The sequence below is a fragment of the Numenius arquata genome, chromosome 9 (genome assembly GCF_964106895.1).
Source record: "Numenius arquata chromosome 9, bNumArq3.hap1.1, whole genome shotgun sequence".
In the NCBI taxonomy this organism is placed as follows: Eukaryota; Metazoa; Chordata; class Aves; order Charadriiformes; family Scolopacidae; genus Numenius; species Numenius arquata.
In genome coordinates, this window is record NC_133584.1 from 29,406,366 (window position 1) to 29,423,024 (window position 16,659).

The 16,659-nt window shown below is 55.6% G+C and overlaps 2 protein-coding genes across 4 annotated transcripts in view; one reads left to right on the top strand and one right to left on the bottom strand.

The window, feature by feature from the left end:
- HDLBP (high density lipoprotein binding protein) overlaps positions 1 to 3,635 on the top strand; it is a 40,518-nt gene extending 36,883 nt beyond the window's left edge. For all 3 annotated transcript variants that reach the window (XM_074154100.1, XM_074154102.1, XM_074154103.1), the window contains 2 exons: positions 330 to 458; positions 1,168 to 3,635. In XM_074154100.1, coding sequence (XP_074010201.1) covers positions 330 to 458; positions 1,168 to 1,254 — 216 coding nt within the window. In that variant the 3' untranslated portion in view covers positions 1,255 to 3,635. The remainder of the gene's footprint in view (positions 1 to 329; positions 459 to 1,167) is intronic.
- ANO7 (anoctamin 7) lies at positions 2,595 to 12,171 on the bottom strand. The gene is given in 23 exon segments (XM_074153621.1): positions 2,595 to 2,731; positions 4,232 to 4,379; positions 4,477 to 4,567; positions 5,042 to 5,184; positions 5,598 to 5,803; positions 6,041 to 6,192; positions 6,334 to 6,431; positions 6,573 to 6,627; positions 6,993 to 7,104; positions 7,648 to 7,750; positions 7,842 to 7,940; positions 8,191 to 8,328; positions 8,413 to 8,556; positions 8,843 to 8,939; positions 9,116 to 9,206; positions 9,540 to 9,696; positions 9,780 to 9,890; positions 10,201 to 10,258; positions 10,344 to 10,480; positions 10,856 to 10,963; positions 11,252 to 11,409; positions 11,913 to 11,979; positions 12,064 to 12,171. Coding segments are annotated over 23 exon segments (2,718 nt in total).
- Between the last annotated feature and the right edge of the window lie 4,488 nt (positions 12,172 to 16,659).

Below are 16,659 nucleotides of genomic sequence, written 5' to 3' on the forward strand. Positions count from 1 at the left end.
GTCAGCCCCTATGTGCAACTGTCCCTCAGGCCAACTGGGCGCAGAGCTGTGCAAGGACTGGCCCCACTGCGCAGGAGAGGATAGTGAATAAGCATGCTGGACACCACCATGATGTGCATGTGCTTGCCTTGCTGCAGTTAGTTAGGAGTTGTTGCATCAGTTAAGAGTTTGTGGCCCTCAGACTAGTGCAGAAACACTGTGTTCGGTCGTTGTAGAACAGGCTGGTGACCTTGATGGGTTGCAGCATGGTGAGATGGTGGGAGGGAGGTGTGTTACACCAGTTTGAGGAGCTATCAAGATCCCCTCCTAACTGGGCTGTGTCACTGCAGCTTGCAGATGTGGTGGACAACGAGGCAATGCAGGTGTATATGAAGCCTTCTTCACATGAAGAGTCCAAGGCCCCATCCAAGGGCTTTGTGGTGAGAGATGCCCCTTGGGCCACTGTCAACAATGAAAAGGTGAGTGCTGCTTCTGCTGTGGGCCTGAGGGCACAGGGTGTGTGGCACCCTCTGCCAAAGACTTACTCTGAGGTCTGGCCCTCCTTCCTTGGCTGGGGAAACGGAGCGCTCTCCCTCCATTGGTGGCAGAGAAAGCAGTGAAGAGCAGGCCTGGGCTCTGCCTCTCCGGCTTCCAAAGCACTGCTGTCTCTTTCTTCCAAGCATCTTGTCCACACTGACAACTCCACTGTGGAGCTGTTGGGGAATGGGGGACCCTTACGAGAAAGTGTCCTGCCAGGTCCTGTGGTTTTTAGGGTTAGGGATGGGATCCTAGGACTTCTGACTCCTGCTGCAGCGTAGAACCACCTCGATGGTTGCAGCTGTGTTCTGGCTGGGAGCGGTGAGCTGGGACGTGTGACAGCTCTGTCCTCAGCTGCTCCAACGCTGCTGCAGGACTGGCCTGACCCCACTCCAGTGACCACATTACTGAGGCTGGACCCTCGGAGCCCTTTATCCACCTGCCATTTGCTCCTATCTGCACCCTCCTACACGTCATCTCTACATGGCTTGACTGTCCACCCTGGCAGTCCTAAGGACATAATGATCCTTTTCAGCCCTCACCCATTGTCTCTGCTCATGGAACATCAGAAATGCTGCTTAGCTCAGGGGTGCACCATGCAGGCTCGCAGCACGGCAGGAGCTTAACTGGTTCCCTTTTTGTTTGCTCTAGGCCCCTGACATGAGCAGTTCTGAAGACTTCCCCAGCTTTGGGGCTCAAGTGGCCCCCAAGACTCTTCCCTGGGGACCCAAACGATAATGACCTGGAAGCAGAAACTCCTCCAGCCCGCTGACCTGACACTAACCTGCCACAAATATTTCCTGTCTGAAATCTGACCCAGCGGCTGGAGCACAAGTCAATTTCCCCAAGAGGTCTCCTAATGGTGTCTGGAGTGCTAGACCCCATCTTGCTCCCCTCAGCTATCACCATGGCTAAGACCCACCCTCATCTCTTGATGGATATTCTTTTCTCCTTTGGAACAAGACTTCTACTCAGATTCAAACACTAAATGTGTGTGTTTTTGTTAGAAACTTCATAATTGACTCAAAGTGGCTAAGATTTGCAGCTTCCCAAGCGCTAGCAGAGCAATCTGCTCTCTTGAGCATGTCTTACTAGGCATTCTCGCCTTCATTAGGAGACCTCCTTTACTGTGGCTAGGAATCTACTTCCTGTCTCATGACCTCAGGAAATAAATTTCCTTGACTTTCTAAAGCCAAAACGTTTGCCCTCTTTCCTTTGTGTTTATCCCAGGCCTTACCTTACCTTTGTAGAGTGCAATCAACTTTTTTCCTTTTAACTGCCAAAAATTCATTTAATGCTGATAGCTGACTGTGAGGAGAGCTTAAAAATAATCTAAAAGGTCAGAAACTTGCTTTTTAAAGGAACAAAACTTTCAATAGGCGGTAGAGGCAGCAGAGATGGCAGGGACTAGAACAACGTACAGCTGCCCTGGTCAGGTAGACACCTCTGAGTGCAGCGCGTAGCCAGCGCACCCCCGCACCACACCAGGCCCAGCCCCAACCTGCACGCTTGATGAGTCTTCCAGCGTGTGATGACAGACCCCGCTTCTAGTTTCCCGCGTTCCCTCATTCACCCTTCCCAACAGCTGGCATTGTGAGCAGGCAGGCGAGCCAGCACGTGGCAGTATTACCGCATGGGACAGATTTGGGTCAGCCAAGGTTGCTGCGGTGGCCCAGGAGAAGCTGGTGGGAAGCATAGCCTTGAGGAGCTGTAGTCCTCTGCTAGGGCTGCAGCATCTAGGCATGAGCGGTAGGGACACCTATTACTATTGCCTTCTTTCTACCTCAAAAGTCAGTATGATGGTGGCCTCTCAGTGTTAGTGGGTAAGCAGCTGTTCCAGCTCTTGCCCTGGCACCCAGAGCAGAAGCATGGAAAAGCAAGAGGAGCCTTTTGCCTCCAAGTGGCTGTGGGAGCTTCTCCAGAGGGAAGCCGAGCACAGTGACGATGAGGCATGCTGTGAATCAGAGAGAACCATAGGACTGCTGGCTGAGCTAGAACAGGGCTCAGCCCCATGGCCATAGGCGCAGCAATGCCGCAGCCCTCGACTGCAGAGGTTGTGAGCCAGGCTTCTGCTCTGATCAGGGGCTGACAGGGTGGTGCATTGAGCCCTCCCCGAGGCCTCCATTGTATGGGTGGTAGAGGGTGATCCATGCTCTGTACTCTGGGCCACTTGCGCCTAGGCCCTGCCACGGCTTGCTCGAAGGGGGCTGTGTCCGAGCTCATCCTCCAGGCAGTAAGAGGAAAACCACGTCTTTGTGGAGGGAGGCAGGTAGCCTGGAATTTCTGTGTTCCCTCCTTCCCCTGCCTCAGTCCTGCAGAGGTTGTAGTCTGAGCCATTCCTCTATCCCAGCTGCTTCAGCTCTCGGACAAGCAGGAGTCCCTAAGCCTCTCTTCTCTGGCACTGCTGCTTATGGAGCAAAGGCCCAAAACTCCGGCAAGCTGAGCCCAGTGTTTTTGCCTTTCCCTCTGCCCAGCAGACCTGCCATGCCAACACTTCCCCTTTCCAGGCCAGCTCTTCTTGGAAGAGGCTGCTATGCAGAAGTTGACCCAAAACCTCACAGTGCTCTCCTTAAGTTTGAGAAATGACTGAAGCTGACCATGGCCTGTTGCAGGACACCTGGCTGTCCCCGAAGGACAGGGTGGCCTTGCCTCCAGCACAGGGGAGAGGGTGGATCAGACAGAACTAAGGTGACACCCTCCCATCTGCATCTGTCCGAAAATGGTTATTACCCTGTAGCTTAGGTTTGTCCTACATCACCGAGCCTATCGCCCCCCTCTTCCTCTTTATGCCCCCCCATGCCCTCACCAGTTGCACAGCTAGGCTTGAGTTACATTTGGGGCACCACGATCTGGGCTTGTGCCCCATAGCCCGACCCTCCACTCTAAAGAAGGTCATGAAGTGATTGTACCTAGTACTGTCCCCCCACCACCCCCCTGCAGCAGACTGTGGCATGTGTCCATTTCCTCTCTTTGATGTCTTCCATATTATACGTTTCCATAGCAATGATCCCTTGGCCTTAACTTTGGAATTTGGAGACTATATGCAAACATGTAAAAAGGCTCATGAGTATGGATGACACTGGAATTTTATAAATTCTAAAATAAAACCTGAAACAGCTTGGAGTGTCACGGATATTATTTCTGCTGGTGGGCTGAGATCCAAGGCAGCCCTTGCCTAGCTGGGTGTACCCAGTTTAAGGAGTTCCCGCTTGCACCGATGCCCTTGCTGAGGCAGGATTTGTGTCACGGGAGGAGGCGAGAAGACCACCAGGCAGCAGCAGAGGGAGGTGTGGGGACGCTGCTGGTGTAGGGGAGGAAAGCACCAGCCATAGTCCCTCTTGCTTACCTTCTCCATAACCAGAACCTCTCATCTGCCTTCTGCGACAGGCCAAGCTTGGCTCAGGGGCTGCCCTGTTGGAGGGTCACAGCATGCCCAAGTAGGAGCCGGTCGGCAGTCCTTCAGTCCCGGCACCATGCCACAGGCCTTGGGGCATGCTGCCACGCTCAGCTGCTGGCCAACTGCTCGGTTTCCCAGTCCCTGCCTGCAGCTGGGTCCATGACCCTGGCCTTGCTTCTTGTCTCCCGTCTCTCCAGAAACACCTGAACCACAGAAAAAGGGAGATGGTGTTTGCACTAACAGGAGCTGTGCAACTTCTTACATGGCTGCCTTCTTGCTTAGCCTGTATCTCTGTGCAAGTTTAAAGCAGAAAAGGCTCCTTTAAGGAGGAGCTGCCTCAGCCCACCTTGTTCTCAGCCAAGGCCTCCTTGGCCAGGTACCGTTCACGCTTCACCTTGACCTCAACTGACTCAGGAATGTCAGGTACCAGCCACGCAATCACACGTCCGGTGAAGAAAACGCCATGCTGGAAGCGAGCAGGGAGGCACAGGTTGGCCAAGGTGGCAGGTCCTCACCCCCAGCCCTGTGACCTGGGCCACCCTGCAGGGCTCAGCAGCTGGTACCTCGAACACAATGATGAAGCCCAAGCGTACGGCCAGCAGCTGCCAGTGAGTCAAGGTGAAGTTACCGTCCCGGTCCCTAAAGGCTCTGTACCTGTGGGAGCGAAGTGCAGCTGTTACCGCCTCTGTCCCCTCCACGGCAGGTGCCACCACTGGGCGTTGCTGCATGCGCTCTGTGATCTCCCAGCCCAGTGTACTGGGGCACAGCAGAACCAGGACCCAGGCCAGGACCCAGGCAACTGCAGGTAGCCCAGCCCCAGGGGACTTTCTCCTTTGCAAAAGCACCTCCCCCCACAACTGGGGAGCTTTTGCTCCAGCCCCCGGCCGGGCCAGGCCAGGGCAGGCAAGCAGCCCCCTGCATTGCCCCATTGTATGGGCACATTGGCACATGCTTAGCCCTGGGATGAGCAAGGGCCCAGAGGACCTAAGGAAAGTGGGTGGACAACCTGGACCCAGCTAAAGGCCCCTGTGCTGAACAAAACGGTTGCTGGGTGGCAGCAGCAAAAACCACATGCAAACTGAAGTACGCGAGGAGAGGCGCCAGACAAGGTGGGAGGGAGGCTCCCACCTGCACGTGGTGTTGCTCTGCAGGACAAAGTCCCACGGCGCATATGCCAGGGTGAAGTTCACGTAGCCATGCAGGCCGCTGTTGTGGACGTACTCGTAGTACAGGCGGGGCAGAAAATCAGAGGTGAAGGCGATGAGGAAGGCCTGGGAGCAGGGATATGTGCTGCAGCAGGTCCTGCAGCTGGTGTATGCCCCAGCCCCCAGCAGGACTCCTCCATGCCCTGTGCTCATGAGGTAGCTTTCTGCCTCTCTTTGCCCACAGCCTGACAAACCAGACAAGACTGCTGCTTAGTCCTAGACAGCAGCTTGCTGCTCATGGTACTGTGTCCTGCTGTCACCCTGCAGTTAGACCCGAGCAGGGCTGCATGCCCTGGAAGGTGATGGTGTGCTATCGCCCATGGCTGGAGCTGCACCTTCTGCAAAGCTAGACCCACCCCAGGTACTGCAGCTCCCCGTGTCACTCAGCATCCCGCAGTGGCCAAACCATTTTTTCCTCCAAACTCTTGGGCTCCACTTGCAGTCCCCTCCCCACCCACCTGGCTGCCCATCGTGCGTACATTGCTGATGATGGCCAAGTGAGTGATGGCCTCCAGGATGGAGAACCAGATGCCGATGCCCTGTGCCCGCTCAGCCACTGGCCGCCGGTAGTCACAGATGAACTTGTGGGCATCCAGGCGGATCTCCACCCAGTTGTTGAGTAGAGCAAAGAGGGGTGCCAGGGGACAGGCCACCACAAAGATGGTGATAAAGCCAAACTGCAGGACTGAGAGGAAGAGGCGCAGAGAGGGCCAGGTAAGAGACAGCAGCAGTAGCTGCAGCATGTCCCAGCCCTATCCCCCAGGGAGTGGGGTGGCCCTTCTCCCCCCAGCACCTACCAGCTGCTCAGGGAAAAAGCTCCCATGGCTGGTCCCTTCCTCCAGGGAGCTCTTGCAGCTCTTGGCTCTCCTCACCAGCTTCCTCCCAGCACTTCAGCCCTCCCCACCCCAAGGCTGGTCCCTACCCATCTCCAGGTATTCATCAAACAGCCCCTCGAACACCAGCAGCTGGTGGTCCATCACCCAGGGCGCCTGCTCCACTAGGACCAAGTCCCCCTCCTTGCCCGCCTTCTTGCTGGAGAGGAGCTTGTTCTTGTGCCACCAGCACTTCAGCTTCCTGGAGAGATGAGAGAGGCTGTGTCCCCCGCTGCAGCCAGTCAACGCTGCTCAACACCCCCTCGGAAGAGCAGAGCCCCAAAGCCCCCATGCTGCACAGGTTTGGGGGTGCACGATGGCCCTGGCGAGCCAATTTACTCACGGGATGGCCACCTCCTGCACATTGTTGATGATCTGCTTCCCCACCATGATAACCAGCAGCTCCTGTGCCAGCTCAATGAAGCACCCGCCTGGGCTGCACTGCCGTGAGAGAGGGGCCCTCAGCCTGCCGGGTCCAGCGCTCAGGGATGGGAGGACCCCGAGCATGGGAAGGCTTCCCTGCAGCATGCACTGGCCCCAGCTGGGGTGGCAGGCACAGTGTATCTCCCGCCCGGCACTCACCTCTTCATTGCGGACCCCCAGAAAGCTCTGGTAGTTCCCAGGGTAGCCAACGAACCTGCAGGAGCAGAGCCGTGAGCGGGGACCCCGGGCGCTGAACCCAGGGATGCAATCCAGAGGGACACCAGGGAAGGAAGGGCTTTTCCTCCCTCGCCAAGGGGAACAAAAGGGCTGGCAGTGGGTGCCTCTGATGGAGAGGGTCCCCCAGCCCCAGAGTGGGACCGGTTGCACCAGTTAGTCCACAGTGTGCTGGCACTGCCCTCAAGCCCAGGCGCCCCATGGCCCTGTGAGGGCTCCCACTCTCTGGTGGGACCACACCACCTGCTGCAGTGCTCCTTGCCCATGATGGCAGCAGCACCCCCCAGCAGCAAAGCCCAGAGGCTGCAGGGGCTGCAAGACCCCTGCTCCCCACAAAGGCCTTACTTCCCCTTGAAGAAGGCGATGTAAACAGGAGAGGAGTAGAAGGTGACAAACTGGAAAATGAACACTTTGAAGGTGAAGGCGTCCTCATACTTGGTCTGGGTGCGGTGCATCTCTGCCAGGGGGAAGCACAGGGATGTGGCCCTACACTGCTCCAGGATGGTCTTCTTCCACATCATCGCAAAATTCACCCCAAATCGCTCGACTTTAACCAATTCCACACGACCCCCCCCAGCTCGAGGCCCTCAAACCTGCTGCAGTACCCATTGAAGGCACCTGCCGCTTGTCCACAGCCTGGAGATGCTTTTTGCTTTTCACCAAAAAAATAATCTTTCTCCGCTCTGTACTAATAGGCTTTGTGTCTCATTAAATACAACAAAAAAAGCCCATATGCTTTTCTTCTCCAGACCTCAAAAGTCAGCTTGGATACTTCCATTGAAAACCTCCAGCAGTTGAACCTTACAGACTTTTTTCTTTTCTTTTTTCTTTTTTTTTTTCTCTGCTGCCAGAACACTTTTCACTGAAGGTCTTATTTTTCCTGCTCTCCTCTCCTCCATAAAGCCATTGTCCTCCTGAGTGTCCCTGGGTTTGGTGCTCTACCCTTACTGACCACTCCCCTCCTGTCACTATCCAGCTTGCAAAACCCTTGCCAGCTTACCCCACTTGGTGAGGAAATGAGCCAGGGAAATATATATCTTGGAGAGGATGAGGATGAAGATGAGGTTCACCACCGAGCTGGTGATGCTGGCAATGCGGGATGCCTAGAGGGAGAAGCAACACAAAGAGCTTGGAGGGTGGTGAGCAAGCCCAGCAAGTGAAGCAGGTCTGGGGGTGGCTCTGGCCACCTCTTACCGAAGCCACAAACCAGAAGTATCCGGAGCTGGAGAGGAGGACAGCGACCACTGCCCGATAGAGGATAACAGAGACCAGGAACATCACCACCACGGCAATCTGCAAACATAGCGTGAAGGGTATGAGCAGCTTGCGTTGGGAAAGAAAACTTCACCGTTAACCCAGGGCACTACAAGTCCCAGGGGAATTTCAAGGTGGGCAGCTGAGCAGGGGCACAGCAGGGTGCAGGTGGAGCGCCATGGGTTCATCCTCAGCTTAACCCACGCTCTCTTACCCCAAATGGATCCCATCCCACCACATTCCACTCCCAGACAGTGGGCAGGCACTGCTCCAGCCCCCACGATCTTACCATCATTATGATGATCATCGAACCAGCCAAAATCCGGTGGAGGCGGCTGCGCTTGGGGAAATATGGCTCCTCTGCCCCTGTTACAGGGTTTGTTATCGTCATGGGAGCCATGGCCGTGAACTGAGGCCGCGGCCGCTCCTGGAAAAGAGGAGGAAAGGTGTCAGGGATGCCTGGTAGCCTTGGTGTGTGGTTTTGGGAGGCATTGCAGAGGGCCAGACCCACCTCGATGTCCTCAAACTCAGAGCAATCCCAGTGGTGAGCCAGGGATGCGTTGGTCCGCTTCCAGAATTCCAAGAACAGCACTGCCCACAGGGACATGAAGATGCTGAAGAAGATGGTCCCACCATGGTCAAAGAGCCGCCCTGCCTGTGGGCAGAGTGGAGCTGAGGGTAGGTCAGGACAGCAGAGACTGCCCTCTGCACAGCTGCTGTGGTAAGTGCCAGGTCCTCAGTGTCCCTGAGCCATGGGGGAGTTGGGAAGGTGGAAAGGGCCACCCGGGAGCCTTCACTGGGGAGGGAGGGGTGGGAAGATGGGTGGGTGAGGAAGTACCAGGACAGCAGGGGCTGAGGTGGAGAGGTGGACTGGGACAGCACAGGCTAACGTTGGGATGGACATCTTCACCCCAGCCCTGAGCTGCCCTCCAGGACCTCACCATGAACGTGCTGCAGATTTTGGAGAGCTGCCAGTAGGGACAGGTCTGGCAGAGAGGACACATCCAGTACTGCTCTTCGCTGCTGCAGATCTCCTGCCTACAGGTGAGGAAGGAACAGCCAGCAGCCTGTCAGGGCTTGGCCTTTCCCACCACTCCCCACTGGACTGTTCACCGGCAGTTTTGTAATGAGTACTGCGGTCAAGCCCCAACAGCCAACCAATGCAGGCACCCCCTGCCCTCTTCCCCACCACCCCAGGAGGTCAGGACACTTACGAAGGTATATCATTGAACATGAGGAAAATGCCCACCACGAACACCACCATCCCCACCACTGCAGCAGGCAAGAGCCATCCCGTGTAGAAACCTGGAGACAGTGGGGATGGGGAGCGTGAGTCCTGCAGGCCTCCACCACGGTCACCGAGCCAAGAGCAGCTCCAGCCACTGACACCTGCCCAAGCCCAGCATAGCACTAGCCTAAAACCATACAGGGTTCGGACCCAGGGCTGCAAGGTACCCATCAGGCTCTAGCTAGTCTTTTTAGGATATGTGGGGCATAGCTCATGGGGCCGCCTTGAAATGAAGAATATCCTGGGGCAGGTGGGAGCTGCTGCCCACGGCCCCTTGCCCGGCACCGGGAAGCCAAGGGAGCTGTTCCTTGGGAGAGCCAGGAGCTGCTCTGGAGCAGGCAGGGACTCACCCAGCCAGGCGAAGTAGAAAGCAACCTTCTCCCCAAAGTACTTGCGGATGTGATCTAGTGGTTGGTACTTGTTCCACTTCCCCCAGCTGGCCCAGTAGTGGAAGAGGACTTGGCGCTGGCTGAGGCTGGAGGCTCCCAGCTGGCGCTTGTAGGGACCCTGCAAGGAGAGGCAGGGGGTGGGCGAGGGGCTGGTGCAGGGCTGGTGGTGGGGTGGGTCCTCAGGGGACAGTGGGGTCTTGCCTCATGTAGCGGGAAGGCGGCTGTGAAGACGTTCTCACTCAGCAGCCGGTCCACCCCCACCTCCCGCTCCCTGGAGTGGCCGTACTGTGTCGTGGCCAGGATCTCGTAGAGCTGCCGGGGCAATGCCAGAGAGGTGAGAGGGGGCAAAGCCTTTCCCCGTGGTGGGGAGAGGGCTTCCCACCACCAGTTAGCTTTTCGGCTACCAGCTCCAAGCCTGATTCCCAGATGCGGGATGGCAGGAGGTGTGTTTCCACCCGAGCCTTTTAATCCCCTCTGGAGTTACTAGCACACAGTGACCCAGTCTGGGACCTTTGGGACTGTGACAACACATGACAACACACCCACTCACAGCACTTCTCCCTGAGACCCTGCAGCCTGCCTGGGACCCAGGTAGAGAGGCCCTGGCAGCCCCAGTGCTCACAATTTGGTGCCGCTGGGTGGTGGAGAAGAAGGTGTCTTGCTCATCGCTCCCCAGGAACCTGAAAGGGTGTGGAGAAATAGCTCAGCAGAGCCTGGTGCCTGGCAGGCACCACCTCCCAAAACAGTTTCTCCTGGGGTGCTCACCAGCGCAGCTTGTTGGCCTTGAAAGGGCATGTGTAGTAGTCCAGCGGCAGGTTGGGAACCTCCTGGGCCATCAGGTTGGGGATGCCCAGCCACCGCAGCATGCTGGCCGACCAGTTGGAGGTCTGTCTGGGCAGCACCTACATGGGCAGCAGAAACATCTCAGGAGGAGGGAGCAGGAGCAAGACAGCAGCCAAGCTGTCTTGCTCCTGCATGTGAGTGTTGTCTTGCTCGAGTGTGGGAGCCTGCTCTTCAAGGGTGAGGGAAAGAGGGAATGGAGCACTGGAGAAGAAGTTCAGACGGGGAACAAGGTGGGATCCCATAACTGTGCAAGGGACAAGACCTGTTACTGGGAACTGCTGGGTCCACTGGAAAGCAAGGAGGCTGCAAACCCCATGAAAGACCCACAGCAAGCAGCTGCCCAGCCTGTCACCCAGAGTGGGGGCCTTTTTTACCCGTGAGCACTGGGGGTACCATCTCCCATCCCAGTGAGCTCAGGCACCACAGCCCCTCACCTGCAGTGGCACACGGAGCTGAAGCTCCTCAGCGTAGTAGCAGAGCACGCTCCAGGGTGCACTCAGCAGCAGGTAATGCACCACCTTCTTCTCCGCATGGGTCACGTGCTGTTGGGAGAAAGAGACCCCAGCAGAGATGAGGCTGCTGGCACCAGTACAGGTCCCTGCAGGAGGCACCAGGGTGACTCTGCATGGGTGTGGATCAGCCCAGCAGAGCTGATCCAGTAGAGAAAAGCACAAGCACATCCCACCCCACGTTCTAGCTCAACTGCCTGCGAGCCTGGGCTCCCCTCCCATGCAAGGGGCACCCACGGCATGGCATCCCTCCTCCCGACTCACTGAGCAAGGCTGCAGTTATCACAGGGGATAGAAATTTGAGGTCAGGTCCCCAGGTACCTTTTCCATGTGGATCCCAGAAGCATGAAGCTTGTCCAGAAACTTCTTCCGCCAGGTCCTCTGGATGGTAGCAGATGTCTCCTCCAAGTCCCTGTTCTCACAGCTGTCCTGCTGCCCACTCAGCTCCCGGGGGACAGTTTCCCACACCAAGACAAAGTCTGCGGCAAGGAAAGGGAGCTGGTGTCCCACCCCATGGCTGGGAAGGGCAGCAGATGCCAGAGCCATCCCTATCCTGCCTGCCCCTCTCCTGCAGGACGTGGTGCTCTCATGGGGCTGGGTGCTGTCTTGTGAGCAAAACAAGGGAAGGACATGTTTGGTCTGGGAGGGGCTGCCAGCCACCTCGCTTGGGTCGTTCTAGCACAGCAGGCAGGAAGCTAGAAGACCCTATTAACATGAGTTGAGGACCACGGCCATCTTGCAGAAGGGAAAGGCTCGAGCACCCAAGCAGGGAAGTGCCTGCCAGGGCTTGCAGGAGGTCTGATGCCCTCTAGGCATGCTGTACAGACCAGTCACAGTAGGAGAAGGACCTGCTGCTGCCAGCTCCAGCCGTGGACCCCAGGGGCTTTACCCTTTCTCCTCAACCCACTGAGCCCCATCCAGCCCCACTCTCCTCACCAAGATGGAAAGGAACCGACCTCAAAGACCAGCCTTTCTCCCTCACCTATCCTTGTACTGCCGTCGCTGAAGAAGTTGGCTGTGCTCTTCTGGCCCAGGGCTGAGTTGCTGGGCTGGAAGTAAGGCATACAGGGTGATGAGAGCAGCGATTCCCCAGGTAGCTCCATTGTGAGGGGTGACAGGCTACAGCCACCCACCTGAGGGATTTCAACGGCCTCCTCACTCAGGCTGCCATAGTGAGCACCTCTGGTGTCCTGCCCCACCAGGCTGCAGCAGGGATCCTCAGTGGTCCTCCTCCTCTGCATGGCAAACCTTCATGTCCCTTCCTCCTGGTGCTGAGAAGCAGAAGCAGGCAATTGGCGCCTGCCCACAGCACATGGACACCCCACAGCCCCACCACTCCCTCTGGCGGTGCCAGAGAACCAGTGCCGGCAACTTGGCCTTGCTCCCTTCTCTGCCGGCCCCTCAGCTCCTGCCCGCATATGGCAAGACCTGGAACCCCCTCTGCCTACCATCAGGAATGCTTCCAGGTAGAAAACAAGTAGACATGAGTGGTCAGTGGTCTTGTGCAGTGTCGTCCCTTCACCACCTAGACCCTCTACAAGTGCCCCTCTCCTCCACCACCTCAGCCAAAGGCACAGTGGGGACCCTCCCCCCCCACCTCGTATCTTTTCTCAACATTTGACTCTGTCACTGTGGGGAAGGACTTTCCACCACCCTTCCCGCAGGGTGACCCAGCTCGAAGGCATGTCCACCAGCACATGTGACCCAGTGATGGGGAAGCCAGGGATGCCCTCTCCAGACCAGCCCCAGCACCCCACATGCAAAAGAAGTGGCAAACCGAGCTCCCCAGCTCTCAGTTTTGGAACTGGAAACACCTCGAGAAGTCAAGGTGGGAGATGGGAATGTCACTTGATGGCTGACACTGGCTGAGATGCACGGGAGTTGAATAAGAAGCCAAGAAAGATGCCTTTCTGCAGAGCTGGAGGGACCAGGAGGGTGTTGCAGCACCATGAATGGCAGCAAGACGGAGGAGGACAGCAAAAGGAAAAAGGTATTCTTTTTCAGTGCATCCTTCACCTAGAAAAGGGGCCCAGTAACCTCCCTGTGTCCTTCAGTAATGTATTTTGTTATTGTGAAGACCATTACTGATCAAGACAGGAGCTGCTGGTTAAGTTTTGTCCTCCTCGAGCCAGATGTTTGTGTTTTAGCTGACTTAGTGGTTGCACTCCAAAGACACTGGATAAAAGCCACCAGTAGCACTGCTAACAGTGAGGACTATACATCAACCAGGGAAAACAGCTCCATCAGTCATAAAGCGGGGTAAAAGCATTCCCATTTCTCCAAATCTTTAGGGGGGCTGACCAGGTTCGTTAACCTCCATCACACAACATGCTCTTTTACGCTGTGGCTCTGTTTTCCTCGCTAAACAGCAAGGAAAAGGAATTTGTCTTTCTAAAAACATCAGGTTGCTCCTCAGAAACAATGTGGCTTTTCATCTTTACTTTCAAGACAGGTGGTGTAGAAAGAGGAAGCACCAGACAGCCTCAGTTTCTCAAATCACCATGTGTCCCTGGCCAAAAGCAAGGTGGGCAAAACACCCCTTTGCAGAATTCATTGACAATCTGCACCACCAGAGCTTTTCTGATACAAGTGCTTCTTCTGGGCATCAATGGAGCAGGAGGAAGACATCTGCTAACTTCACCTAAAAGCATTAGAAACCCATTCCTCAAAGTAAAGAGTTCACGGGAACAGGCTAGGACTCATGCTCCTACAGTAAGGACTGGTTAGTGCGGAGATAAAAAGTGCTCAGACTATGAAGAGATTTAAAGGTGACATGAAGAGTCTGAGCTTCTGAATGTTGTACCACCCAAAATGTCCCCAGCTGGGCTCCTTGAAAAGGCCAAGCCCCTCCTGGGAAGATGGCCCTGCGACCATGCCATGACAACCCACCAGGCTCCTAGTAAACCACCTGAGGCAACCAGCAAGAGACCCACATGACAAGATGGAGACACACCTGGGATCACAGCAAACATGAAGTCAGTCACACTTGGAGGAAGTGCTGGGGGCCCAGAAAACCAGGAACATGCTCAGGAACAAGGGCAACCTCCAACTAATCCCCTTACAGCATCTCAGCTCCCCAGACGCCTTCACCCAACCCCCTCTAAACTTCCACACCTTGAGCCAAATTCTAGCTTCGTTTACACCCTTTTCAACTACCAGGTCAAAGGAATTGCTAGGCAGCACCGAATTTTTCTTGGTTTGGGTCTGGTGACCTTCCAAATCTCCAGTCAGGCTAGCCAGGAGAGCTGGAGCGACACATGCCAGGCACAGGATCCCCCTGAGGAAACACATCTGTATCCTGAAAAGCTCTGGACTGATCTACCCCCTAAAAAGCCTCCATCACACCCTGAAGTCCTTTTGATATCTGGAGCACATGGGCATGCATCTCTACAGGGCAAGTGACTCTGCAGAGCTCTTTCAGGTGCAGTGTCTGGTCATCGCTCCCAGCTGATGGTGATAAAAACCTCAGCTGATCCCCACAACAGCCCAACAGGCACCTCTGAGCCCTGCTTTAGAGGTGGGGAGGCAGCAGCAAGGACAGGCACCCACCAGGAAGATGCCACATCCCACCCTGCTCCCGCAGCTCCCAGCGAGACCCCAAACCTGCAGCTTTTCTGCCATACCTGCTGTCACGGCCTCTGCCCTCCTTGTTCCTCCTGCAGCACCAGATCCGAGCACCAGCACAGAGCAAAGGGGTCCTCCCACCTTACCACCGCTCCTCGCCTGCTTCTCCTTGGCTAGGGAGGGAGCAAGAAGTGCCACCCTGTTGCTCTAACCCAGCAGGCAATGGCTGCTTCCTGTCTCAGGAGATGCCAGGCTGGGCGTTCCTCCCGCCGAGAGCAGGGTGGGAGGAAGAGGAGCAGAGGACGGGTTTGCAAGCACCTTCCTCAGAGCAGCCTGGAGCAGGCCCTGCCTTTGTTTGAACTTGAGGTGGGGACCCTGAATAGCCCTGAGCAAACAGGGTTCAGTGGAGCTGGGGGCCATGCGTGCAACAAGCAACAGAGAGGCAGCAGGTGTCCCCCCTCTGCACCCTGGAGGGCCTGGTGCCTGGCCAAGGATGAGGTGGATCACTCCAGTTTGGTGGCACAGCAGGGTCCAGCTTCCTCTAGCCAAGCCCGGCATCACCACCTTCAGTGGCTTCCATGGCATGATGCTCCATGGCAGCGCTGCACTGGATGAGCCAAAGGAACTCAGTCCACAAATGGAACATCCAAAAGCTTCCCCAGGGACACATTGTCCTGGTTCAAATTACTGGTCTCCTGCTGAAGAAGGCATTCACCTCACTTTTTCAAAGATTCAAATCTACATCAGATCAGAACGTATGACCAAGAGGAAATTTCCTCACACCCCACCATGTTTTCTTGTGATGGGTCTCTCTCATCTGACAGGGCAGTGGGATGGAGGGCAGCTCTGGCAGGCAGTGGTCCAACGAAACCTTTGAGGCTAACGTGCAGTGACCAGCGCATCTCCTGCTACCACGAACACTGCATTGCTACCAGCTCTGGTCCAATCCCTAAAAGAGCAAAGGGACCTGCTTCCTTAAAAACAGCCAAAGTTTGCCTTTCTCCCTCCCCCTCCAAGAAATTGCAAACCTACGTATCCCTTGAACAGCTTGCATATTTAAAATACATATTTCATTGCTATGTTCTTCTACAAGTGTTACAGACCATGTTGGAAATGTCTCCCAGACACCTCACAGGTCCACTGAACAGAAAGATCATGTAGATCCCATAGGCTGGGACGCATGGAAACCTCCCCCACACCCATGGCAGACCCACTCACGCAGTCCTTCTCCCGGGCAGCACAGCTCGGAACACCCATACCAGCTGGGCAGCAGCTGTTCCCCCGGACTGGTGACACAGTCGTTAGGCAAACATGGTGGCAGATGGCAAGCGCTTCCAGGGCGGTTTTCCAGCCACTGGGGGTATGAAGTTTAATTGCCCACATCAACCACAAGTGCAGGGGGACAGCAAGGCCACATTGCAGTATTTAGTGTGAGCGGGACAGGATTCATGTTGTTTCCTGAGTGCGAACACCATCTGTAACAAAGTACCACCAAACCCTTTGCCTTGCTGACCAGAAGCATTAATAAATTGTATCAGTCATATTAATTTAGTATTAATAACAAGCAAATGATGATGCTGAATACATTGGCCACAAAACAGTCCCGATTCCTAAATACCGCAAGAGGCTGTATTCACAAAAGAGCCCGGCAACTTGAACCACAAATAAAGGCTACTCCAGCAGGCACCCACAGCTTGAAGGTGACAGCTGTCACTCAGCAGGTATCAAATCACGAACAACAAGAGACACAGCAGTGAAACAAGCAGCGGCTTTCACTACACCACAGTAATCTTGCTGCCTCCTCCCACATCAGTACAAAGCCGTTTTGAAGCCCCTTGGAGAGGTCTATGTTTCACTCTTCTCCCGATTCACACTGCCAAAACTGCAATCCAAGCACGTGGCACTCCAGGCAGGTGGGCTTTGTCATGAGTTTCTACCAAGGGACCCAGACAGCATTTGTAAGATGAAGAACATACTCGAAGTCATACTAAATCAATGGCTCCTTCTAGAGTCGCTCCACTCTTTTCCATAAAGATCAGAATGTCCACTGAGTCTTTCAGCTACACTTCAGGCAGTGGAGATGTTCAATGTGACCACTGAGGAACTGCTGGCCACATCCATCACTCCCCTGTTCTAGAAGGGATGTGAAAGCAGCCTCGGCTTCA